Raw genomic sequence first — 26,869 nt, 5'->3', positions numbered from 1 at the left:
ATCAAGCTGACACGCAGTGCGCTGGTCGCTGTTCCCAACAAAGAATGAATCCGAAAACCTCCAGGGCGAGCAGCGAGCTGCTCGCTCCAGGAAGTATATAGTCCGGAATGCCGTTCTTCCAGCTTGTCCCTGGGATAGCATTGCAGGTAGGCCACACCCCTGGGGAAACTCCCCTTAGGCAGACCGGCTGTTTAGAACTCAGTTATGTGATCCATCATGGGAACCACCACTCACAACTGGAGTCCAGCCAAGTTGACACATCTTCAACTATCACAGGCCTGGTTTTGAGTGGCTGAACATCTGGTGGTAGTTGTTCTCAATGATGAGATTGGTAATCAGCTCTATGGTGGAATCTACTGGAGCAGCTGAGTAGCTGCCTTAGAGATGTGGTCTGCATCCAGTATATAAAAAGAAACATTGAGAAATGTCTTTGGAGTTTTTGGTACACTTGGACCCTGCATGTAGCTGAGTCTTCATTCAGCAGTCTGCTATGTTGACTACTGATATTTATTTATTTTAAATTTTATTGTGCTTTGAGTGCAAATTTACAGAGCAATTTTTTTTTTTTACATTTAACAATTCATTCACATTTGATTTCATGCCCTGTTTACCATTCCCGACCATAACAAACTCTCCCCACCCATCCCTGTGACTACTTCCTCCCTCTGCCCTTCTTAACTATGCATTGCTGTCTGTCCAGCTTTTCCTCTATGTGAATGCTGCCCTTCTGGTGTCTCACAGCTGATTGCTCTCTAAGGGGTGCATCTCCCTAGAGTAGGTGAGTGCATCACCTGGGGTAGGTGTTCTGCAGGTATGTCTTTCTACTGTTGGGCTGAGTGTTAATCCAAGGGAGTGAGACTATTTCTAGGCCCAAAGGGAAACCTGGGGCCATAGCCTCGGGGGTTCCAACAGACTATGCAATCAGTAATTCTGGTCATTTTTGTGTTTTTGAATTTTGTTCCACATTTTTCTCCCACTCCATTCAGGATTTCCAGTTTTTATCCCTTTCCAAGTGGTCGGCATTGGTAGCCAGGCACCATCTAGTTCTTCTGGTCTCAGATCATGGAGGCTCAGATTTTTGCTAGCTGATCTTGACACTGAAACTAGTAGCCTGCCATGATGTTTGATAATCTTGGGACTGTGTCTTTGTATCATTGTGTTTGTCAACCTTGGGTTTGTCAGCCTCAGCAGCCAGATGCTGCCTGAATTCGGAGAAGCCTCCAGCTTCAGTAGGCTGGAAGCAAGAGGCAGAGCTGAAGCCCAAGGTTGAGAGGCCTTCATCTAGCCCATAGAACTGGCATTTTGAACTCAGATTTCTAGCCTCCTAAATGGTGAGAGAATAAATCTCTCTATGTTAAGATCACCTGTTTATGGAATTGTCTGTTAGAGTAGCACTAGAGAACCAAAACATACATGAACCCAGAAATATTTTTTCAAAGTTAGAACCCTTATTAACAAAATATTTATTTTTATCTTCTTTGATACTTCTTTCTGTCTTCTGTTGTACTTACTATGATAACCTCTACATAGTTGTCAATCACTAAGAATTAGTTGACTGACAGATTTTTCTTAGATCAAGTAAGGTATTACAATGTCAGAGGTATCAGAAAGACTGGTCAACCCCCAGGAACATTCATTTCCTCTTGGTTGATATGTAAAATTCTACCATTAGAAAGTTATTTTTTGTTGTTCTTTCTAATCAAGTTAAAATTAAAATGCCATGAGAAGGATAGCATTTTGAGGTGATTCATTATTTAAACCTCATTATGAGTCAGGTGTGACTCAACGGTACATAACAACAACAACAGCAACATGAGTGTTCTAAAGTCTTCTGAACCCATTGCTACTGTGACAAATTATTAGAAAATCAGGGACTTAAAACAACACAAAATTATCCTATAATTCTGAAGGTCAAATGTCCAAAATCAGTCTCATTGGGCTAAAGTCAAAGTGTTGTCAAAGCTGATTCCTTCTGTAGGCTCTAGGAGAGAATCCATTTTCTTGGTTTTGTTTTGTTTTGTTTTGTTTTCGGCTTCTAGAGACAAGTCAGAATGCACCTTGGAAGGGGGAATGGCCAGACTTCATCTCACCTACTTTGGTCATGTTGCCAGAAAGGACCATTCCCTGGAGAAGGGTATCATGCTTGGTAAACTGGAGGCTCAGTGAAAAAGGGGAAAGCCTCAACAAGATGGATTGACACAGTGACTACAATGATGTGCTCAGGTATAGCAAGGATTGTGAGGCTGGCACAAGACTGGGCAGTATTTCATTCTGCTGTACATAGGGTCGCTATGAGTCAGGCTGATTCAACAGTACCTAACAACAACAACAACAGAAACCATCTGTATTCTTTGGCTCCTAGCCCCTACCTTCATCTTCAAAGTCAGTGGTGGATCATCTACAAATTTCTCTCTGGCTCCACTGCTTCTGTCATTACTTTTCATACCTCACTCTGATCCTCCTGTCTCCCTACTATAAAGACTATTGTGAGTACATTGGACCCACCCAGGTAACCCAGGATAATCTCTCCATCTCAAAATCCATGTCTTAGTCACTTCTGCAAAGGTACTATGGCCATGTAAGGTAACATATTCACATGTTCTGGGTTTAGGAGGTAGGGATTAAGATGTGTGCATCTTTTAGGGGCTACTATTCTGTCTTCTAGAATATTGAAAGTCCATGAACTGCCAGAAAAACTAACAAATCTGTCTTGGAATAAGAGCAGCTGGAGTTCTCCTTGGAAGGGAGAATGGCCAGACTTTTTCTCATCTACTTTGGTGATGTTGCCAGAAGAGATCATTCCCTGGAGAAGGATATCATGCTTGGTAAAGTGGAGGGTCTGTGAGACACAGTGGCTGCAACAGTGGGCTCAGGTATAGCAAGGATTGTGAGGCTTGCACAGTACTGGGCAGTGCTTCATTCTGTTGTACATAGGGTTGCTATGAGTCAGAGCCAACTCGACAGCACCTAACAATAACAACGTTCTGTCTTCCACACTTTGCAAGGCTGGAGTTTGAAAGAGCACCTGAGGGACTGTCCAAAGTAGAAAGGCTTGCTCCCAAAACAGCTGAAATATATTATCAGGGATTTATTTCCCTCCCATATCCCTCTACTAACAAAAAGACCTACTGAAAAATGCTGGACAGGAGTAAATAGCACATTTGCATGGCCCTCTTAGTGTAGAGTCATTTTAAATGACCAAATTCTTAAAAATTCCTAGCAGAGAATTGTTAAGAGCCTGGGGCGGGGGGGGGGGGGGAGGTTCTGTATTCAAGTCACTCTCCCATGATTTGCTTTCATCCTGTGTCCTTGGTCCCAATGGACTTTTGTTCTCCCCCATATAAATCATAATCATTTTTAAGGTCAGCTCAGATTTCTCCCCTTCTCAAAGGTCTCATCCAGTTGTTTCCCTTTCCTCTAAATGGCCTTAATAGTTTTAGTTTCTGACAGTTAAATTCACACTTAGATGTTTTTTTCTGCTTTATACTATGCATTGTTTCAAAATATTAATCTTATTCCTTTTAACATCATAAGGAATTTTTGACATGAACTGCTACCTGTAATTTTCTGTATGCAGTGCTAAGCACACAGTAGATGATCAACAAATATTTGTTTGGATATGTTATTTCATGGACATATTTGCAACTAATGCAATATCTGGTCCTTTAAATTCAAGTACAGGAAATCACTGTTTCTTTTTAAAATGACTGTAGAAGAGACTACAGGAAAAAAAAAGTTGCACATCTGATTTATGCTGAAGTGGTAGGCTTTCTACTTGGGGCATGTGGTTGTAATAGTTATAATATGGCTAAATAATAAATGCAATAATTTGTACCCATGTTATATGTACCTGGACAAACCATACTAAGAAATTATACCCTTTGCTCCATATACCTGTTTCATAAATGTGCTATTTAATGATAAGTCCAGAATAATGGTGTCAGGAAGATTATTGTAGGCAAGACGCATCAAAGAAGTGTTTAGAGTAATTAAAAATGTGAACTTGGGCATCACAGTGTCTACATTTTTAGACTCAAGTCTACCACTTCTGTTGTTGTTAGCTGACTTCAAGGCACCTACTGATGAAGGCTGAAGAATACAGTCTGCAGTATGGATTACGTCTCAATATAAAGAAAACAAAAATCCTCACAACTGGACCAATGAGCAGCATCACAATAAATGGAGAGAAGATTGAGGTTGTCAAGGAATTCACGTTGCTTCGTTCTACAATCGATGCCAACAGAAGCAGCAGTCAGGACATTAGACGACGTGTAGCATTGGGAAAGTCAACTGCGAAGGAACTGTTTCAAGTGCTGAGGAGCAAGGATATCTCCTTGAGGACTAAGGTGCACCTGACATAAGCCATGATATTTCCAATCGCCTCGTATGCATGTGAGAGCTGGACAATGAATAGGGAAGACCGAAGAAGAGTTGATGCTTTTGAGTTGTGGTGCTGGCGAAGAATGCTGAAAGTACCGTGGACTGCTAAAAGAACTAACAGATGTGTCCTGGAGGAAGTGCAGCCAGAATGCTCCTTGGAAGCAAGAATGGCCAGACTTCGTCTCACCTACTTTGGTCATGTTGTAAGAAGGGATGATTCCCTGGAGAAGGATGTCATGCTTGGTAGGGTGGAGGGTCGACAAAAGGGGGGGAGACCTTCAACGAGATGGATTGATATGGTGGCTGCGATGATGGGCTCAAATATAGCAGGGATTGTGGGGCTGGCACGGGATCAGGCAGTGTTTCATTCTGCTGTGCATGGGGTCGCTATGAGTCGGAAACGACTCAACAGCACTTAACAACAACAACTGTAAAAAGACAAAGAAGGGTTTGCTTGGGAAAGGGAACTCACTTTGTAGGTTACCAGGATGGGGAAGAAAGGAGAGGGATTAATTTCAGGCTGGTTGGGTCCCACACACTGACATGGGTAGGGGGAGGGATATATGGAAAGGATCTGTGACCACCATGATAATTGGAAAATGGGAGGACACCGAATTGTTCACATAAGAGATAGGCAGCACATGCTAATACCAACCAATGTGTCCACAATACTGCATTACCATTAACACCAAACACCAGGTTCTACAGATAAACACATAAACATTTGAAAGGATCAGATGGGGGTCAGTGAACAGGAGTATACTCTAGACCAAGGATAGATTCAGCTGAGGCTAATCTTGCACAAACACCAGTGATACAAAATATCTGCATTCCTTACAGAAACAATAGACAACAGACACAGAGTGATCCCTCACAGACACCCAGACACTGTGGGAGAGAGATCCAATAGATCTACCGTCTCAGGACCATAGTACTGGGGACACCAGACTCAATTGGCACAACAAAATACATAAAAGCCTTGTTCCACATCCTACATTGGTGAGTAGTGACTGGGTTCTTAGAAGCTTTCAAGCGGCCGTTGAAGATGCAGCTAATGGTCTCCTATGGTTGGAAGTGAAGAAGAATGCAAAAAAAGGAATTTGGAAGCGGTCAACCAAAGGACACGATGGCCCTTGAGACCAGAAGAACTAGATGGTGTCTGGCTACCAATGCCAACCACTCAGGAAAGGATCAAATCTGGAGATCCTGGATAGAGTGGGAGGAAACACATGGAACAAAATCCAAAAAGTCAATAATGACGAGAATTACTGGTCTGATGAAGTCTGATGAGACCCCCAATACTATGGCCCTGGAATACATTCTGCACCTGGGGTAGAACTCACCCCCCAGGGGCTGGCTGTCAGCCCATTAGTTAACAAGATGTACATGCAGACCACTCAACCCAGGATGACTGCAGCCACATACTCTATGGTAATACATCCATTAGAGCAATAGACCACGGGGCATCAGAAGGCCAACATTCAAATTGAGGAAATGCAGGACAAACAGGATTGCATCAATATGAGGGGCATGAGGGAGGGTTACTGGGTAGGAAGGGGAGGAGACTGGGTTGGGGCTGGACTTGGTGAATGGGAAGTGAAACTAAATATACACAGAATGTTGAATATAAAACAAGCTCTTAAAATAAAAATAAATAAGTAAATGAACTATTTCAGAAAAAGAAATTTGTAAATAAGACAAAGCAAGGTGTCTTACTTTAATCAGTAGCCTTGAGATCTAATAAAATTTGTTTGGCTGAGTCCTGAACTTGCTTGGTACCTATGATCTCTTCTTTCCCTCCAGTCTCTCCCATTTGAAATGAGAGTATCTATCCTCAACTTGTCCCACCACTGTACTTTGGAAGCAGATAATTTGTATTTTACAACAGGTTCACAGATGGAAAGGATTTTTGCCCCAGGATGGAACACACCCACAGTCTCACCTACACTTGATTTAGATGATTCAGAAGATGAGATTTTGGACTTAGAGCTGACATTGAATGGATTAAGAATTTTGGGGATGATGTGATAGGACTATGTTTTACATTTGGGAAGGACATGAGTTTTTGAGAGGTCAAAGAGTAGAATGTTATGAATTGAACCATGTGCCCCCAAAATATGTGTTGGAATCCTGACCTCTATAGCTGTGGTAAAGAACCCTGGCAACACTGGATTAAGCACTTGTCTGTTAACCTAAAGGTCAGTCGTCCAAAATCATCACCTGCTCTGAGGAAGAAAATATCTGGTGATTTTCTCCCATAAAGATTGTAGCCTAAGAAACCCTATGGGGCAGTTCTGCTCTGTCCTACAAGGTCTCTGTGAGTCAGAATCTCCTGGACTGCACACTACACCCACATAGTTTAGTTTACATCCAGTTTTAGGATTATATTCTCATTCTTTCATGGAGAAGCTTTCGATGTGAAAGTGTATCAGTTTTATTCAGAAACAGGGTTTTCTTTGTTATGTTAATGAGACAATGGCGGTGTAGAGTGTATCTTAAACCCAATCAACTTTGACTTATAAGAAGTTTAGACATAGAGATAGGCATACACTGGGGAAGATGCAAAGTTAGCATCTAAGGAACCAAGAAAAGCCAGGGTTACGTGCAGAAAAATAAGGAATTGACAGGGCCAACATCCTGCTTTACGTAGATTTTCAGACTCCAAAACTGTTAGAAAATAAATTTCTGTTCTTTAAAACCATTCCTTTGTGGTATTTCTGTGACAGCAGCACTCGGAAGTTAAGACCTAGCTTTCCTCAATAAGTATTTGTTATGCAAATGTGCCACTAACATGTGAAGGAGACATTTATTTTAGTCATTATTATAATTCCTATTTCAACTAATTAAAATAATATTATAGGACTAAACAACAGGAAACTAGGTATATGATACTACACATCTTTAAAAACAAAATGAGGACTTAATTGGCTCAGTGAATTTTCCTTGCTCAACCTGTTTGCTAAGTGAAGGATGGCATGAAAAGAACATAGTGTGCTTCCCCAAAGATATTCACCATTATTGTAATCAGATAATACCGTGTGATCAGAAAATAAGCTTTGTAAAGCACATGAAATTGTAGAGGGGAGAAACCACATAAGATTTTGGTATAACTGTGCAGATAATGTACTTACCAAGGTGAGCCTCAATTGTTTTCATGTCGTTTTTTGAGTTTGTCTTATAAATAGTTGTTAAAATTTGTTCAAGTGTCTGTCTTGGTCTGGGACCATCTCTTCCTGGATGTTATGAAATATTAATTGCTGGTTATTAGATTAAACTATGGGGATATCTGGGTACCAACACTATGATTTAAGGGTAGTGGCAACAGAGTGGGGGACTGAAATGTATTTATTTAAAGAGAGTCTTATTAAATTATTTTTTGTTTCTATAAAATGGAAACTGTTGACAGTGTCTATTTTCTTACTTATATGTCAAATAAGTGGAGATGGTGTGAAGTCAGTACAGTGATTGAAAAGGTATCCTATACAAAGTTAAGATTGTTGACTTCTGAAAAGAGGAAGAATATCCCTAAGGACCACTGTATTGGTATCATGTCTTCCTTCTCAATAGCCAAAGCATTTATGACCCATTGGGGCTCATTCTTTCATGGAGAAGCTTTCAATATGAAAGTGTATCAGCTTTTTTTGGATTATTAGGTACTATTTAATTAATTAGTAATTTCACTCTCAAGATTAAACAGATTCTTCATAATCAGCTTGTTGGGCTATTTGTTAGGTAGCCTAACAAATGAAGTCAAGTCATTGCAGATCTGTAAGGAAATGATAACTTATGTCCATAATTGTGATCTTAAGACTAGCTAAGATCCTGAAGTATCATTGAAAGGAAGAATATATGCTTGTTGGGGTTGTTGTTAGGTGCCGTCGAGTCGGACCTGACTCATAGCAAACCCTCTTTGGGTTTCCAAGGCAGTATCACTATGGAAGTAGATTGCTCAAACTTCCTACTGAGGAGTGGCTGGTAGGTTTGAACCACCAGCCTTCTGGTTAGCAGTCAAGTGCCTTAGGCACTATGCTATCTTAGCATTGGCTATTTCTAATCACAAGCTTATCTGTAAGAAGAGTAGGGAGGGCAAAACTACCTTTTTCTGTAGAAACTCTTCATATCTAGGCTAACTGTACAGAAAATTTTTGCAGAAGTAACAGCCTACATTGTATGACAGAAAAGTACAAAATGGAGTCACTTAGGACAAGGAGGGATTTGGCATAAACCTTATCCAGAAGTTTCAGACATAGCAAGAGCTGTAGTTCTGGAATGTTCTTTCTTACCTCTTAAGAACTAGTTTAGAGTTCAGAGTTCAGGCACTGGAGTCAGACTCAAGTCCAGTTACTTACTAGCTGGACAGTTACACAGGTCACTTAACTACTCTGTGATTCCGTTTCCCATAAAATAGTCATGATCATAACACTAGCCAGTTGCTGGATTCCATTTCAACTCAGTGCAACCCCGTGTGTGTCAAAGTAGAATGTGCTTGATATAGTTTACACTGGGTAATCTGAAGTAGCCCACCAGACCTTTCTTCCAAGGCACTTCTAAGTGGACTGAACCTCCAACATGTCAACTAGCAGCCAGGAACATTAACCATTTGTACCCCTCAAGGTCTGTAATCATAATACTACCCACCTCATAAGATTTCTTCAGAAATAGGGGTGGACCAAAAATGACAAAGGTCAGTAGCAAATGAGTGCAGCTGCTATGTACAGCCCCACAGAAAATTAGATGGGAACATGATTAATTTTGCTAGGATCCATAAGCAAGTGAGAAAGTACACCTCATTTCTCTTGGATATGGAGAATAGGACAAAATAATATGAAACAAAATAGGTATAGGAATTGAAAGTAAGAGTTGGATGAACCATGAAAAGTGGAATCAGAGGGAATGCATGCTTGGCTTTCTAGCTGGCAAACCTTAAAGCATATCTAGAACACGTTTCTATGGATAAAAGGAGCTTTGGTGGTGCTGTGGTTGAGACATGGTACTGCTAACCCAAAGGTCAGTGGTTCGAATCCACCAGCCCACCAAAGGAGATAGATGAAGCTGTCTGCTTCTATAAAGATGTACAGTTTTGGGAACCCTATGAGGGTGGTTATGAGTTAGAATCAATTAGATGGCAGTGGGTTTGATTTGGTTTGGTTTATGTTGGTAAACTGGCTGAATCAAGTCCCTCATCCTCTGTGGTATGTAATCAATACCTCTCCCCATGCCTTAGGCTCCACCCCCAAGCTGGGTGCCATGGGGACATGCCCCAGGAAGTCTTTGAAGGACTAGACCTCCACACCTGCACTCTTGCCCTTGTGCTCAACCATTTTAGAAAAAGTAAGCTTTAAAAGACCGTGGAGTCCTCCTTGGAAGGCTTTCCATGAAAGTCAATGGGAGACAGAAGTGTTTTCTCTGAAACAAATATATCAAGGGAGGAGAACATACTGGGTCGTCAGCTGTAAAATCCTCATTTGTGGGGGGGGTGGAAAGATTCTGGGGCTTTACAACCTTGAAGTACATTTTTCCATCCATGCATAGTGATATAAATTGGTCCAGAACATAAGTAAATCATTAACTTCAGGGAAAATATAATTAAATGACTCATCCCATATCCAATCTGACAGAACAATGTGTTATAAAGCTGGAGGGAAGAGTAAGAAGTTCTCACTCTTGTGAAGGCAGTCTTCTTTTAAAGTTTTGGAATCTGTGTGTATGTGTGTTTAATAGACAGATTTCCCTGACCAGAAAGAATAAAGTTTACAGTTTTCATTAAGACCTCCTTGAAATATGAGCTAAGAAATTAAAGTTTTTATTGGGGGGCAAAATTCAAAGTACTTGCTTATTGTGTTCTTAATAGGCCTCCTTTCATTAAAAGCTCACATTTGCTCTTGAGCAACTTGTTTGTTACAAAGGGTTAAAAATTTACCCCAGGCTCAAATCATACTCTTATTCCAGCAAAGAAGTCCTGTTTCTGAACCACTCTGTATTAGAACCCATCAGTCCTGCGTCCCCTTCTCAAAGCCCTACTAGATAATTCAATCAACCAGTTTAAAATACGTTGTAAATGTGAATCTCCATCTCCTTCTCATACCTGGAGGGTTGGAAAAGAAATTTCTGAGCAATTTCTCAGGAATTTCTTTATATCAGAAATTTCTTTATAAGCAACTTTATAATTTCTTTATAAGCAACACCTCCTTGGGTTTCCGAGGCAGTACCTCTATAGAAGTAGATTGTCCTATCTTCCTTCCTAGGAGTTGCTGGTGGATTTGAACCACCAGTTTTCTGGTTAGCAGTCAAATTCCTTAGGTACTACACCACCAGAGCTCCTAATCAAATGGCAGAGGGCTTCTATTCAACCTACCCTCAAGACTGGCCTGAAACAGTGACACTTCCTAGAGTGGTATGATAGGAAGCATGGGGCTTTACAAATAGATTGGCCTTATTTTAATCCTGGTTTCTCTGTTTACTAGCTGTTTGGTCTTGGAGGTACTTAATCTTCCTGAGTTCTAATTTGCTAGTTGTAAAACAATGATATTTCACTCTGAAAAATGGTTACAGAGAATATGCATGCTGGGGTTTTAAAGTTTGCAAGAGGCCATCTAGATGCAACAATGGTTCTCTCCTCATCCAAAGAAAGGAAGAATAAAGAAAACCAAAGACACATGGAAACAAGTAATCAAAGGGACTAGTGGACCATGCAAACCTCAGGCTATATGACCATGAGACCAGAACTAGCTGGTGCCCAGCTTCTACTCTCAACCATTCAGAAAGGGATCAGTGCAGGAGATCCTGGACAGAGTGGAAGAACAATGTGGAGCAAAAATCAAAATTAATTTAAAAAAAAAAAAAAAAAAGACCAGGTTTACTGGTCTGATAGAGCCTGGTGAGACCCTGAGACTATGGCCCCTAGTTACTCTTCAGATCTGGAACTGAACTCACTCCTGTGGCTTCCAGCCAAACAATGGACAGACATATAGGGTGAACATTTACATCAGGTAGATACACTCCTTAGAATGATAAATCATGAGAGAACAGAAGGGCAGTATTTGCATAGGGAGATAGCTCAGGGGACAGGCATGCACGCAAAAGAAGAGGTAACTACAGGAAGGAAATGGGAAGAGCTGTTATAATTGAAGTCAATGTCATGAAACAAAATGTGTATGAACTGCTGTAAGGAAAACAAATTTTCTCTGTAAACTTTCACCCAAATCACAATAAAAAATAAGGAAAACATTCTCAATAAGTGTTTCCAATGGAAAGATGAGGACACATAACTATGGTATAAAAGATCTGATAAATTACCCCATCTTTCTCCTGCTGAGCAGCTGGTAGGTTTGAATAGCCAACCTTCTGGTTAGCAGTCAAATGCCTTAGGCACTATGCCAAGAGAGCTCCTTATAAATGACATGGGTGACAAAAATATTTGAAATCAAGATTATCAAGAAAAAGAAGAAAAGTCTGGAACTTATAGGTGACACAGCTGTAGTGTCTGGTACGCACTTGGAAAAGTACTACAAAGTTAGTTAGGCAGGATGGAACTAAACACTAAATATAAAATATCATGTCTTTTTTTTTAAGTTCTGGTAAGACCGTGGGCTGCTGACTGCAGCTTACAAAAGAATGCTAGTTAACACCAAATCAGTTTTCTAAAAAAAAAGCCCAGAAAAGAACAAGCAACTCTGACAAATGGACAAGAGTTCAAATGAGACAAGAATGCACACTGTTTGTAGAGTTATAAAAGCTAGAATGGGGTTAGGTAGTATCTAGACTTCTTTGATCAAAAAGCAGGGATTAGTGGTTGTTTCATTTACTAACACGATTTTCTTTTCTTTTCTTCAATTATCCTATTTTCAGCCTTTGCTTTTAGGATTAATTACAGCATCTTGCACTGCTTAATCAGCAGAGATGCACCACTTGGGGGATACTGTGATCCCCTTTTCCAAAATTAAATTTTGAAGCCGAAAGTCAAGTTTCATTTCTCATTTAATGTAATCCTATGAGACTTTATTCAATATTATAAAAAAAAAAAGAAGAAAATTACTGCAGAGGAGTGTCTTTAGTTGTTACCCTCAGAAACTTAGGGGCAGCCAAAAAGAACTTATTTTCTCAGTGATTATACTAAATATCTTTGTATTGTCCATCAAGATTATTTTAAAGTTTTCAGTATTAATATAAATTTGCTAGTAAAATCAACTACTAACCAAAAGTTTGGCAGATCAGATCCACCCAGAGGCATCTTGGAAAACAAGCCTTGTGTTTTGCTTCTGAAAGGTCACAGCCTTGAAAACCGTATGGTACACTTGAAGCCACCATAAGTCAATGACAGCAATTAACAACAACCATCAAAGATTAAATGTGACGAAAATTTTAATTAAAATTATGCACATCATATTCACATTGTAACCTTTCTGTTTTAAACATTCATTTTTTCAGAACGCTGCAAGAACTGCCAAGAGTGAAACATGCTGTTGGACCTATTGAGATAGTGAGTCAAATCAGTTGTAAATATGTGAATAAGAAAATTTTAGAGAATTGGTAGTAGTAAATGGAATGTTTGTGTTTGTTTAATAGTTAACATTCATTATTTGGGGGACAAAAAAAAGAATCAATCCTTGTGTTACTTCCAATAGGAAAAAGAGGTTAACAATCTTAAAATTCCATGATAAGGGATAAGAAAAATAAACAACACAACTTCCATAAATAAATTTCTAGTGATTCAATAGTGTGTTGCAAAGCTAAATTAAGAAGGAAAAAAATATCACTATATATACAGTGACTCCACACATATACATATTTTTTCCAATATTCATAAATGTTATCAGAGGTTATTTCTGAGTACTGAGGGGATTACTATTTTATATTTCACTATTTTCTGGGATTATACATTGAGATATATTGCTTTTATTATTTTTAAAATTATAATAAATCCTTTTAAAATAAAAAAATAAGAATCTAAATATTTTATAAATGCTATATATCAGATTGGGAGCCCTCGTAGTGCAGTAAGGTTAAGCACTTGGCTACCAACTGCAAGATCACGTATTGAAACCCACCAACTGCCCAGGAGAAAGATGTGGCAGTCTGCTTCCATAAAGATTACTACTGTGGCAACCCTATGGAGCAGTTTTACTCTTTCAGTTGGAATCAACTTGATAGCAACAGGTTTGGGCTTGTTTTTTTCTTTTTTCTTAATATATCAGAAAGTATTTCTAGAGTTAGCATACATCTTCAGAATTACGTTCAAGGAATATTCACAGGCATGTTCCCAGGCATCTCCTCCTCCTGCTCTAATCTCTGTGCCAATGTGGCTTTCATTGTCATTAGAAATGCACAGGAAACAGTGTCTGTTCAAAAATCAGACTAAAAAGAACCTGTGAAGTAGTAGAACATGACAAACTTTACCAAGGAGATAAAAATCTACTCTTGGCAAAGGTGGGAGAGCAGTTACCCTCTTCTCATCTCTAGTACTGACTACAACTCTGTGGAACTTACACCATAAATATTTATTAGCTCCTGGGAAGGAAGATTGGGCAACCTACTTCCATATTGATATCGCCTTGGAAACCCAAGGAGGGGTGGCTATGAGTTGGGATCAACTCCACGGCAGTGAGTTTTGGTTTTTTTTTTGTTTTGGTTTGGTTGTTTCATGAATGAATGGAAAAGCATGACATTTTTCAGTCTCCACTCACGAAATAGCAACTAAGTTCCTCTGGCTTTTACTCAAATCTAATTATATTATAATACTATCTTACATTTTATCTTGGCCCGTCTCAGTAAAATAATTAATCCAAGCTTTCAAGTTTTGTTCATATTTTAATTTTGGAATAGTGCTTTGGGGGTTTTCTATAGAATAGGATATAAAGGAGTCAGTATTGACTTTCAGGTATTTCTTTCTTATTCAAAACAACCTTGAAAATTATATTAAAGGACAGATATTATCCTGGGTGAAAAAAAAATCTGGGGCTTTAAAACAAGAATCAAGAATATAATCAATCATATTTGGTGAACTAATTTTTACTAGATTGCTGCCATTCACTCTGCTTCATTGTATCAACTGCTATAGCGCTGACAAACCTAGGAAACAGATTTGGCAAAAAGTTGCAGATTAATTTTCCATAACCAAAGGTATTGTCATTACTGTTGTTGTTGTTATGTGCCGTCAAGTGGACCCAACTCATAAAGACTCCTCCTTGGGTTTCCGAGGTGGTGTCATTATTGAAGTAGATTGCCCAACCTTCCTTCCTATTAATGGCTGGTGGGTTTGAACTGCCAGCCTTCTGGTTAGCAGTCAACTACCTGATTCAAATTAGCTTAATTTATTCCAGAATCAATCAAGTGGAAGGAAGTTTCTGATTCACACCCACATCTGGCCTAACATATCTATAATTTGCACAAATTTTACTTCTTGATTTTTTAATAATGTTTCCAAAATAATCCTTAAGACAATTTTATACCTTCAAACTTTTAATCCATTTGTGAAGCATCACTTATTTAACAGCTAAAACCAGTTTGCCTGCAGCTGTAATGCTGTACTGTGTTTCACTTGTTTTCCTCAGTTTCGCTTTGCTGATGGACTGGACATCACACTCATGGTCCTGGGATTACTGGCATCTCTGATGAATGGAGCCTGTCTTCCTGTAATGTCACTGGTTTTAGGAAAAATGAGTGATAACCTAATTAGTGGTTGTCTAATCATAACCAACACAAGTGAGTACAAAATTTGTTTTTCTGTATTACTGAGGATTCGAAAGCATAAAATAATAAAAACCATTGAGGTTACAATACAGATTATTGTATTGTCAGATAGTATCTATATAATAACAACATCTATCAAGTCATTTATTCTTGTACTTTGCTAGGGAGTAGGAAACATCCACAAAGAAACTATGAGCTCTTAAAGTGATGGCTTTATTCTCAAATAATATTTTTATATTCTATATTCATGTCAGCTATCTAAAATACAATATTTAGATAATTGCTTTAAGAGTTCCTACAAATATAAATATACTTTTAATTTACTAACAGTACTTAGTTTATGAGTCATCTGAGAATCACCATGGATCAACCTGTCTGTCTAGAAATTCAAAGAATTTTCTATTACAAATGGCGTTATCTCAGAATATAATCAAAGGCTTTGGTCATTCCAGGCCACTGTGTTTCACCCTTTAGAAGTAAGAAATCAAGAATGGCTAAACCATTTCGATAACTACTTAGTATTTATTTAACAGTACATAGATATGTCTGGCACTGTAGAACGTGATTTTGCAAGGATGGAGAAAAGAACATGCAGAAAGTTATAGTACTAGAGAAAAATGCCCCGAATAGATAGGAGGAGAAATTACAATCAGTGTAGGAGAAAAAGTGTTCTTGTATCACCTGTGTTTGTAGACATCCTTTACATATCATTACCTCTTCAGCATCCTGTATCAGGATTATGTCCTTCAGGCTGACATTACTCTTTAGATATAAGTTCCAGCAATTCTCAGATGCACTGACATAGAGAACATCTACAATCTTTTTGTGTGATGGATATTATCAATATTAGTAATTCCCTAGTGCCTCGCATGTTTTGTCCCAAATTCTACCTTAGGAAGTGTCCTTCTAGCTGTTCCTTATAACTGGGACAAATAGCCTAGCTCTGTGCCACTGTACCTCCTTCTTTGCCCTATTTGACTTAAATGCTTATTTATTCCATCTTATTTTCCACTCAAATAATCTTTCAAGTGTCCAGTCTTATTGAGTGCGATGAATTCATAGCTTTCACCTCTATATTCTTTCAAGTGATGGTTTCCCATCTACACAGTTGTGGAGTCTCTTCATATTTTAGTGATATAGATTAAATTAAGGTTGCCATTACTGATTGTTCAACAAATGGATCCAAATCGCTGTGCAGATATGTATTGATTGCCAGCTATGCCTCTCTGAATGAACAAATGAATAATTACACTAGCCACCTAAGGCAGTAGGCTTGGGAATATTTCTGTCTTTCAATAATATTCTTTTGTGGTTTCAGCAAAAGTTTACACAGCATATTGGGTCCCATTTTGACAGTTTCTACAAAAATTGTTCAGTGGAGTCAGTACATTTTTCTACAATGTGTCAACATTTTCTTTAATTGACTTTTGGTTGCTGTTTCCAGTACTATATCCCTGTTCCTTTATCTACTCATCTTTGTTTTAAAGTAATTGTTGATGGAAGTATTGCTTTTGTTACATCTTCCATTGCATATTGCCTTACTTGCTTTAGATAGGGCAGGCAGTAAATACCTGACTAATACTGCTGTGAACTCTAATTTTTGTTTTTGTGTAAGGCTTCTTCAGTATTCAAGAGTTCTGTGATGTATTTTATCAAAGGTGGTGAATGTATAAACAAGCAAAATAAAGATTTGACAAACTCATGGATATTACTGGTATATTATAACATATCACATACAATTAGATACATTAAGGGGATATACCCTCAACCTTCCAAGAGTGATTTCCTGAAAGATAACTGCATGCTCCTACAACTAAAATTATATAATCTCCAAAATGCAGTAGTCCTATTTTTGTGGGTACCATTTATTGAGTAATGTTCACTATCTTTACTAACTCAGTTATAACATCATTAAAACTTTCTACTAAGTTTTAATCTCTTCATTTCTGCAATGTCAATTCTAATATTTGGACTAAGGTTCTTTACAAATTTTTTCCTGCCACAATTCCATAAGTAGCATAGAGAAAAATGAGTGTTTGCTTGTATATAAAGCGCACAGATCTTGTAATATGTGATAATGATGTCATGGTATGTATATGATGAAGAGTTATGATGCTGTGATCCATTTCAAGGGTTGCTGAAAAGAAATGATGACAATGGATGTTGATCACTGTTATGTGCTGTGAGTGAAATTATGACTTGGTATACTAAAACACACAGAAACTTTTAATGTAGAAAACTTATAACCCAAGGATTGTTTTAAACACTCTTTTATTATGTGGCTACCCTGGTTAAACCAAACAGATTTCAAAGAGTTTTATTTGTTCTTCCTGTGGCTTCTTCTAGAATTTACACACATTTTCTTGCTTTTTCTTGGACTTTTTAAATCATTCCCTGAGGTATTTCAAACTGAATTCTATACGTATAATCTCAGAAGAGAAAGGGGAATTCTACTACTGTTACTTATCAAACTATTTCCTGAAATCAGAGATGTTCTACAGGTATTAGCTACGTCATTAAAATTTTCCTGTAATTTTTGATGTTGTGTAAGTGCTCCTTAAGAGCCCAAAATAAAGCCACAGTCATCAAGTCCATTCCAACTCATTGCAACCCTATAGGACAGAGTAGAATTACCCCATAGGGCTTCCAATGCTGTAGATATGTAGGAAGCAGACTTATTTATCTTTTCTCCCACTGAGCAGCTAGTGGGTTTGAACAGCCGACCTTCTGGTTAGCAGCCCAGTGCTTTAAACACAGTGCCACCAGAGTTCCTTTTCTTAAGAGCAGAGATAATTATTTCAAATCTTAGATGAAAGAATAGAGCACAATATGATCATAAACCTGTGGATGAGCAGTATGTCTATTTTCTTGAGAATGTCCTTCATTTGGTTTGGAGAGTTATCTATGAAATAGTATGGCTTATTGTAAACTAATTTTCTTTGTAATTTAAATCCTTTTTACAGCAAATTATCAGAACTGTAATCAGTCCCAAGAGAAGGCAAATGAAGACACGATGCTGTAAGTCCAAATGAGGTGTTAGCATCAGGTTCATTGCATGCTGCTTTATTCAATACATATAAAGAAAAAAACAACTGAAAAGTTTTATCTGATCATTAATATTACATATAAGTGATTAAAGCAAATATGTCCTCTTCTTTCATTATGTATATAAAACATAATTACTCCATAATTTTTCTTCTATTTGAATGGCTTGTAAGTTCATACGCTTTGGATTATATTTGACAAAATGGTCATCAATAGAAAATATGTGGGTATTTGCATTTTTATATCAATTTTGTCCCCTAGAACTAAAGGTACGTGTAGTAGAAGATAAAGGACAAGTTTTTCTGTTTTAAGTTGTTTTCCTTTCAATCCTTACAGAATATGCCATTACTATAAAGGAAGGTTGGGCAATCTACTTCCATAGTGATACCGCCTCGGAAACCCAAGGAGGGGTCGCTATGAGTAGGGGCTGACTCGATGACACATAACAGCAACAACATAAACTTTTAAAACCAAAAAGATTTGCACAACAAATAAATTTAGTAAAATTTTATTCAGACTAATTTGGGAAACTAATTACATATATAATGTAATTAGTTTCCCAAATTAGTCTGAATAAAATATCATATTACATAGTTTGATATAAAAATTTGATTCAAACTGAAAAGTGCCAAGTCTGAAAAATAAGTAAATTATATTTAAGGACATTCTGTTTTTGTTATTTTATATGTTAAACAGTATGCTTTATTCAGATATGCTGAGTTTGTTTGTCATAGATGTTTCTTTACTGAATATATTGCCTACTATCATTAGTGTCTCAGTAGAACTCTCAGAATCTTTACTATAAACCTAAGTCCTCCCTCCTTATGTTCTCTTGGAAGTGAGGCCTCTATGTTGCACAAACCCAGAGAATACCCATCACATTGTAGTGACAACTTCTTGACCATATCCTTCACCTGTACCATCCAACACAGCGACATGTGGCTATTTAAATTTAAGTTAATTAAAATTAAATAAAATTTAAAAATCACTTTACAGCCAACATTTCAAGTTCCCAATAGCCACACGTAGCTAACGGCTGCCATACTGAGCAGCACAGTTATTGAACAATTCCATCACCACAGAAAGTCCTATTGGACAGCACTGTTCTGTGTGACAATGGGAATAGTGGTCCCATGAGCTGTGCTTTTTGCAAGCCTCAACTTTCTTTGAGGGAAAATTTTCTCTCTTAGCAACTTTTACATAAAATGTCTTTATATGTGGAGTTTTAAAAATTCCTAATTAGGATCCAGGGTATTGCCTTCCACTGAATCCTAGCCTTACAGTATTAAAGCAGAGTTCTGACGTACGATCATGAAGTATGACCTTCTTGCCAAAAATAGGCTTAGAATTTTAAAAAAAAGCTGAATCCATTGGAAAGAATTCAAAATGACAATAAAAGGAAGGATAAGACAGAGATAAAAAGCTGTGTCTAAATGAAGTTATTGAAAGATTACCTAATGTATAAGGACATATTCTTAAAATTTATAACACAGCATTTGTTGTGCTATTGTTTCTAAAACAATATTTGTATGTTTCAGAAACAATATTTGTATGTTTCAGAAACAATATTTCTATGTTTTAGAAGTAGATGAGATACATGATGAAGAAAGTTTCCATGGTCAAATGGTCTGTTAATCGCTATATCTGAGAGCTTCATCTTGAATGCACACAATATGTATAAGCATATTAAAGGCTCCATTTAGTTAACTTTGTTTAATATAACTTTTTCAAACCTATTTGACCAGGAAATCTCACTTTTTTCTCCCAACACCTGTTAACATCCTGTGGAATTTTTATTTTAATTAACATATTAATGGGAAGCATTTCTTTTTATAAATTGCTTATTCAGCATAAGGTAATACCTCTTTATTTATAATCATCAGAAACTGAGGAATTTTATTCTACCTGGAAAATTATTTTCCAGATAGAATGACTCACAGCTTTATGAAATTTTAATGTTTAATATTAAGTCGATGACTTTGTCTCATTAATCAGAATATTCTGAAAATAATTTGACCTTTCTTGTTGACTCCAGATTGTAAATGACTACATAGTCCCCAGATTACTACCGATGAATGTGATGTCTCCTGTTTTACGATCAAGAGTTAGTTAACTAAATCTGTATTAACTTCTAAGCATCTTCTCCCCCTTTTTTTTTTTTTTGCTCCTCTGGTATATCTTCTATAACCTAAGTAAAAATCAAGGGGAAAGGTAGATGACCAAGTCTATGTTTGGTTAGGTATAACTGCATTTACTGTAAAATCAATCTTAATAGTGGCTTAAATAGGAGAAAAATTTATTTGTCTCACACATAAACACATGAAGATAGGCAGCCTAACACTGAAACATGGTTCACTAGCTGTTAAGAACCCAGGATCCTTCTGTCATTCTACTCCAGCATCTTTGTCCTGGCTTCCATCATCAACATCACTCTCTGGTCAAAAATGGCTGCCAGAGCTCCTGCCAGTAGGTAGAAAGAGGAAGAAAGAAAGCACCCCCAACCTCCCAAAAAATGGAATCCTAGTTGAATCAGCTTCCTTTAAACAGGCTTGCCAGATGTTCCACCAAACAATTACATTTAAACCTAAAAATTGTCTGATACTAAGTATGTAGTCACATCCATTTTAGCTGGCCATATTGCTACTCCAAAAGAGAAAAAAAAAAAAAAAAAACGGGAGTTCTGTTTCTAAGAAAGATGCTAAAATCAGATATTAGCTGAGAGATAACAGCAAATTCTACTGCAGAAGTTGTACTCCAGTTGATTTCCTAATTCTTTTCAGTGTATCTGAGGAATGTTAACAGGTGATACATTAGAAAGATGGGGGGATGGTCATAGTCCATGGGCTGAGACTATTTGTGAAACTGTTTCTTTGTGGTATCTTTTTTGGATTTTTTTAATGCATTAATATGTGTTAATCTTAAAAAGGGAAGGGAGCTAGCTATGCGGTCTTTCCCAAACCTATTTGACCATCCATTTTCTTCAGAAATCTTGCCAGGTAATTCATATCACAGGTTCAAGATTCAAATCATGGACAGTTATACTGTCTAGTTATAGAGCTTGTTAGGTAACTACTTTGTGTGAGTTTCAGTTTCATCATCTGTAAAATACGATATTAGTATTTTCCATATACAATGCTTCTAGAGGTTAATATTCAGATATATACAGGGCCTGGCATAATATTTCACACATTATACATGATCAATAATAATAATAAGAGGGCAGTGGTGGTTCAGTGGTAGAATTCTAGTCTTCTACGTGGGAGACCAGGGTTCAATTCGTGACCAATTCATCTCAAGCCACCACTCGTCTGTCACTGGGGACTTGGGTGTTGCCGTGATGCTAGAGGTTTCAGTAGAGCTTCAACACTATGACAGACTAGGAAGAAAACCTGGAAATCTTCTCCCAAACATCAGCGAGTGAAAACCCTTTCATTCACGAAGTAGCCATGAGTCAGGCAACTGGAAGGCAGCTAAAAACAACAAATGCTCAGTTAAGGGCGACATTAAATCAACCTCAATTTGCAGGTGATTTTTAATCCGAAGGCCAGGCCCGAGGGTAACTTCATTCTCTGATGCAGAATAAATTACCTGAGCTTTAGGACTAGAGTTTCTTTTAAGTCATTTTCAATGACTGATTTTTCCTAAGTAGATCACCAGACCTACTCTCTGAGGCTAACCACCAGCCACTCCTCAGAAGGAAGGTTGGGCAATCTACTTCCTTAGTGATACCGCCTCGGCAACCCAAGGAGAGGTCGCTATGAGTCGGGTCTGATTCCACAGCCCATAACAACAACACAACATTCTCTGAGGGGCTTCTGGGTGTGTTCAAACCAACAACCTTTCAGTTAGTAGTCAAATGCTTAACCATTTGTGCTGCCCAGGGACATCTCTTTTACTTACCATAATGTATTTGAGATTCACGTATATCATAACATGTATCTGTAGTTTGTTCCTTTTTATTGCTGAGTAGTAATCCATTTCAAGGATATATTACATTTTGTTTATCTGTTCACCAGTAGATGGACATTTGGCCCATTTTTATTTTTGAATAATTCTTCTATGAACATTGATGTACAAGTGTTTGTGTGGATATATTATTTTATTTCTCTTGGGTGGATATCTAGGAGTGGAACTGCTGAGTCAGATGGTAAGAAAAGTTTCTTTTTAAGAAACTGCCAAACTGTTTTCTAGTGGTTATACCATTTTACTTACACCAACTATCCCACCCACTCAGAAATGTATGAGGGCTCCAGTTTCTCCATAACCTTGCCAACACTTGTTATTGACTATCTTTTTGATTATAGCCATTCTACTGGATGTGAAGTGGTATTATATTATAGTTTTAATTTGAATTTGGTGATGCAGTGCTTAAGGCATTTGACTGCTAACCAGAAAGCTGGTGGTTCAAACCCACCAGCCACTCCTTGGAAGAAAGATTGGGCAATCTACTTCCATAGAGATACCACCTGGGGAACCCAAGGAAGGCTCACTATGAGTCAGAATTGATTTGACAGCATTGAGTTTGTATTTTTACTTTTTAATAACTAATAATGATAAGCACTTTTCACATATTTTTTAGCTGTTTGCATATTTTCTTTGGTGAAATGTTTATTCAATTATTTTACCTATTTTTGAGTTGCTCTTTTTGTCTTATTATTGAGTTGTAAGAGTTCTTTATAAATTATGGATACAAGCTCTTTATCAGATACATATGACTAGCAGATATTTTCTTCTGGTCTGTGGTTAGGCTTTTATTTTCTTAATGGTTTCTTTTGAAGCACGTAAGTTTTAAATTTTAAAAAATTATATTTGATTATCTTTCAGTGAAGGTTTACACAGCAGTTTAGATCTAATTCAACAATTTCCACACAAATTGTTCAGTAATATTAGTTATATTGTTTACAATACATGAACATGCTCATTTTTTTTTTTTTTTTCTGTTCTGGTGACTCCATTTCCATTAATCTAGTTTCCCTCCCCCCCCCCTTATACTCTCATCTTTGTTTTAAAGTAAGTGTTCATTTGCTCATATAGTGATTTTTTTAAGAGTACAGTACTTATGGGTGATACTCATGATTAGTGAGCCAATCTGTTATTTAGCAAGTTTTAAATTTTGAATCCAATTTATTGATTTATCCTGCTTTTGAATTTAATAATTCTCTGCTTAACTCAAGATCATAAAAATTTTCTCCTGTTTTTTTCTAGAAATTTCAGTTGTGGCTCTTACACTTAGGTCTATGATCCATTTTGAATTAATTTCTTTTTTGCATGTAGTATTCACATATTCAGTTGTCCCAGGACTGTTTGTTAAAAAAAAAAAAAAAAAAAAACAACTATCTCTTCTCCATTGAATTGAAAATCAATTTTCCATAAACATACATGTCTATTTCTGAATTCTCAATTCTGTTCCATTTATTTGTCTAACCTTATTCTAGTACCACTCTGTCTTAGTACCACTCTAACAGCTGTCTAGTAAAGAAATACTTTATCTAAAATCAGAAAGTATTAGTCTTGCTACTTTTTTCTTATTTCTAAAAAATTTTTGGATATTCTGAGTTCTTTCTATTTCTTTATAAATTTTAGGATCACCTTGTCAGTTTATGGGGGTGGGGGGGAAGGCCTGCTGGGATTTTGACAGAGGTTGTAATGAATCCACAGACCAATTTGGGAAGAATTGTCATCTTAACAATGGAAAGTCTTCCAATCCATGAACATGGACTATCTTTTCATTTATTTAGATCCTCTTTAATTTCTTTTAAAAGTGTTTTATAGTTTTCAATGTACAAGTCTTGCATTTCATGTGTTCATTTTATTTTGTAACCCATTCTCCTCTTCCAGTATTGTAAATGACTTTCCAATACATTAAAAAAGTATTAATAACATGATTTTTAATGAACCTGCGTTAATATTCTATCCTGTCCTTGAACATTTCCACTTATTAGAAAACATTGATTTTCCTCTTGTGTTTTTCTTGGTACCATATTCTCCTGACTTTCCAACCATCTCATTGGCTATTTTCAACTTCTTTTCTAGGCTTTTTCTCTTCATCCCAAACTCTATGTTTGGAGAGTCACTGAGATCAGTCTTTGGTCTCTTTTTTTTTTTTTTTTTTTTTTGCCTATACTATATACTGCATTCTCTGTCCATGTATCTCTCCCCCTCTCTCTCTTTCTTTCTTATTTTTGCCAGTCTCTTGGGTCATTTTTGGTTTAAATAAGTCCCCATTCCCCACTTCCTCCAGTCTATGATAACTACCAATCCACTTTATTTTCTAGTCTCTTTCTTGTAATTACCACGTATAAGCTGATGACTTTTCAATTTGCATCTTCAACTTAGATCCCCTTCCAGTGTTTCGGACTACCATTTTCAACATGCTAAACTTTTCCCCTGCCTCTGACCTGTATGCTTACTCTTCCTTCTGTCTCGGGAATGCTCTTCTTGCTCTTTTCATGGCTGGTTCCTTTACGTCTTTTGGATATCTGATATAATCTCACTTCCACAAGGAAGCTTTCCTTAACCACTCTACTACTTATCTGCACTACTTCTTCCAACCCACGTGCACCACCAATTACTCTGTGATGAACACCCTGTTTATTTCCTTCACAGACCAGTTTGAAATTCTTGTATTTGTCTATTGTCTGTTTCCTCCCACCAGAATGTAAAGTCTTTAAGTATGGAGATTTATGATTTTGCTCATGGTTGTATTTTAGCACTTCACAAGAAGCAAGCACTCAGTAAATGGTTATTAAATGACCATTTCCTATCTGGTCTCTAGTTAGATATTTAGATAGCTTTCAGCTTTATTATTAATGCTACAGTCAACATCTATATGGACTAATCTTTGTACCTATTTCCTTAGAGTAAACTCAATTTTTAAATCCCATGTATATTTTTAAAGTTTTTTATCAAATGCTTTTGACTACTCTCATTTTCTTTACCCTCTTGTTCCACATGCAAATTTCTTAATTCTACTGATTTTAAATGCAACTTTTTCAAGTTGAATTATTAAAAACACTGATGTAGAATATGAATAACAAATATGTTTTAAAGTGCTAATTTCCACTAATAGTGTAAACATAATACTCTATATATCTCAGCAGGGAAAAATAGATCATTACACTCTTTCTCGTGGATGTTTATTTAAATTCTTTTATAGGTTCTAGGATCTCTTCCTACAATTAAATAATTTATTTGATTTCTTTTTTATTAACAAGGGGGAAAAATGTGCATCACTCACACTAACATTTACAATCATTCTTTCGCAGGTTGACACTGTATTATACTGGAATAGGATTGACTGCTTTGATTTTTGGCTACATGCAGATTTCTTTTTGGATTATAACTGCAGCACGGCAGACCAAGAGAATTCGAAAACAGTTTTTTCATTCAATTTTGGCACAAGACATCGGCTGGTTTGATGGCTGTGACATCAGCGAACTCAATACTCGCATGACTGAGTAAGAGGATAGATGTGTAGTACATCCATTTTGTTTTCATTTACAACATATACATGACCTACTAATTTTATCTGCTTCTTTCAGGGACATCAACAAAATCAATGATGGCATTGGAGACAAGTTTGCTCTGCTGTTTCAAAACATGTCTACTTTTTCTATTGGCCTAACAATTGGTTTGGTGAAGGGCTGGAAACTCACCCTAGTGACTCTGTCCACAGCTCCACTTATAATGGCTTCAGCAGCAGTGTGTTCCAGGGTAGGCAAATGGCTAATGCAGTAGGAGAGTTTATCGAATAAGAATTTCTATTCATTTTTCATGTCCCAGAATGCAAAGAGACATTATACTTTTGATATATTTGGCTAAAATATGGGGTTTTGTAAATATCTAACTCTTAAAAAAGAAAGAAAGAGAGAAAGAAATTCCTTTTCATTTAGCAGCCTAATGAAGCTTCAAATAATAGCCTTGGTAAAGTATTATGCTATTATACATTGGATCCTTTATTGTTCCTACTGTGAGAGCTTCTTGTGTTCCAAATTTCCAGACAGATTTTATAGTTAAATAATTCCTTAACAATAGGATTGGGTGTTTAGGTGAAAAATCTTTACTTTCTCTGACTTCTAATGTTGACCTTGCTACCCTTTGTCAAAATCTCCAACCCCAGCTTATTTTGAAATGAGAATCCCTCAGTAGGAAGATTACCCATATTTAGTATATTACTAAGATCAGAGGCCTTAACTGCCCAGGGAGCGAGAGGTAGGCAAGGCGTTTAACAGGAACAAGAGTCTAAATCCTGCTATTGTGAAAACTGGTCATAAAGAGGAAGCAAGGAAAGGTCAAAGTTGTTCACATGACTTGAGATGCCAGGGTAAATAATTTCTAGCTTCCTTCCATTTAATTTGGCAAGCATTTATTAAATATCCATTGTATACAAGATGATGTGCTAGGTGCAGCTTCCCTTCCAGTTTTATATTACAGGAATAATTATCTTTACTAAATGCATTCAGAAAATATGAGTATTATTCAGCTCACACTATCTTCTGTTTTTAACAGCCATCCAAGCATGTATTATATAAAATCAGCTCTTATTAATGGAATATATTATTTACTCTGAGAGTTCTGGTAGCATGGTGCCTAAGGCATTTGCTAAGCAGAAGGCTGGAGGTTCGTGCCCATGCCCACCAGCCACACCTCGGAAGGGAGATTGGACAATCTATTTCCATAGAGATACCACCTCAGAAACCCATGGAGGGGTCACTATGAGTTGAATCAACTCAGGGGCAGTATTATTATTATTATT

General features: G+C 37.1%; 1 protein-coding gene across 1 annotated transcript in view; it reads left to right on the top strand.

The window, feature by feature from the left end:
* Positions 1–26,869, top strand: part of ABCB5 (ATP binding cassette subfamily B member 5) — a 193,493-nt gene that overhangs the window by 71,593 nt on the left and 95,031 nt on the right. The window contains 5 exon segments of the mRNA XM_007946604.1: positions 12,808–12,859; positions 14,931–15,081; positions 18,033–18,087; positions 25,380–25,571; positions 25,656–25,827. Of these exon segments, the coding sequence (XP_007944795.1) occupies positions 12,808–12,859; positions 14,931–15,081; positions 18,033–18,087; positions 25,380–25,571; positions 25,656–25,827 (622 nt within the window).

This window comes from Orycteropus afer, unplaced genomic scaffold, assembly GCF_000298275.1.
Source record: "Orycteropus afer afer isolate SDZICR_OR568_19922 unplaced genomic scaffold, OryAfe1.0 scaffold00008, whole genome shotgun sequence".
In the NCBI taxonomy this organism is placed as follows: Eukaryota; Metazoa; Chordata; class Mammalia; order Tubulidentata; family Orycteropodidae; genus Orycteropus; species Orycteropus afer.
This window is presented reverse-complemented; position numbering and strand designations above follow the sequence as displayed.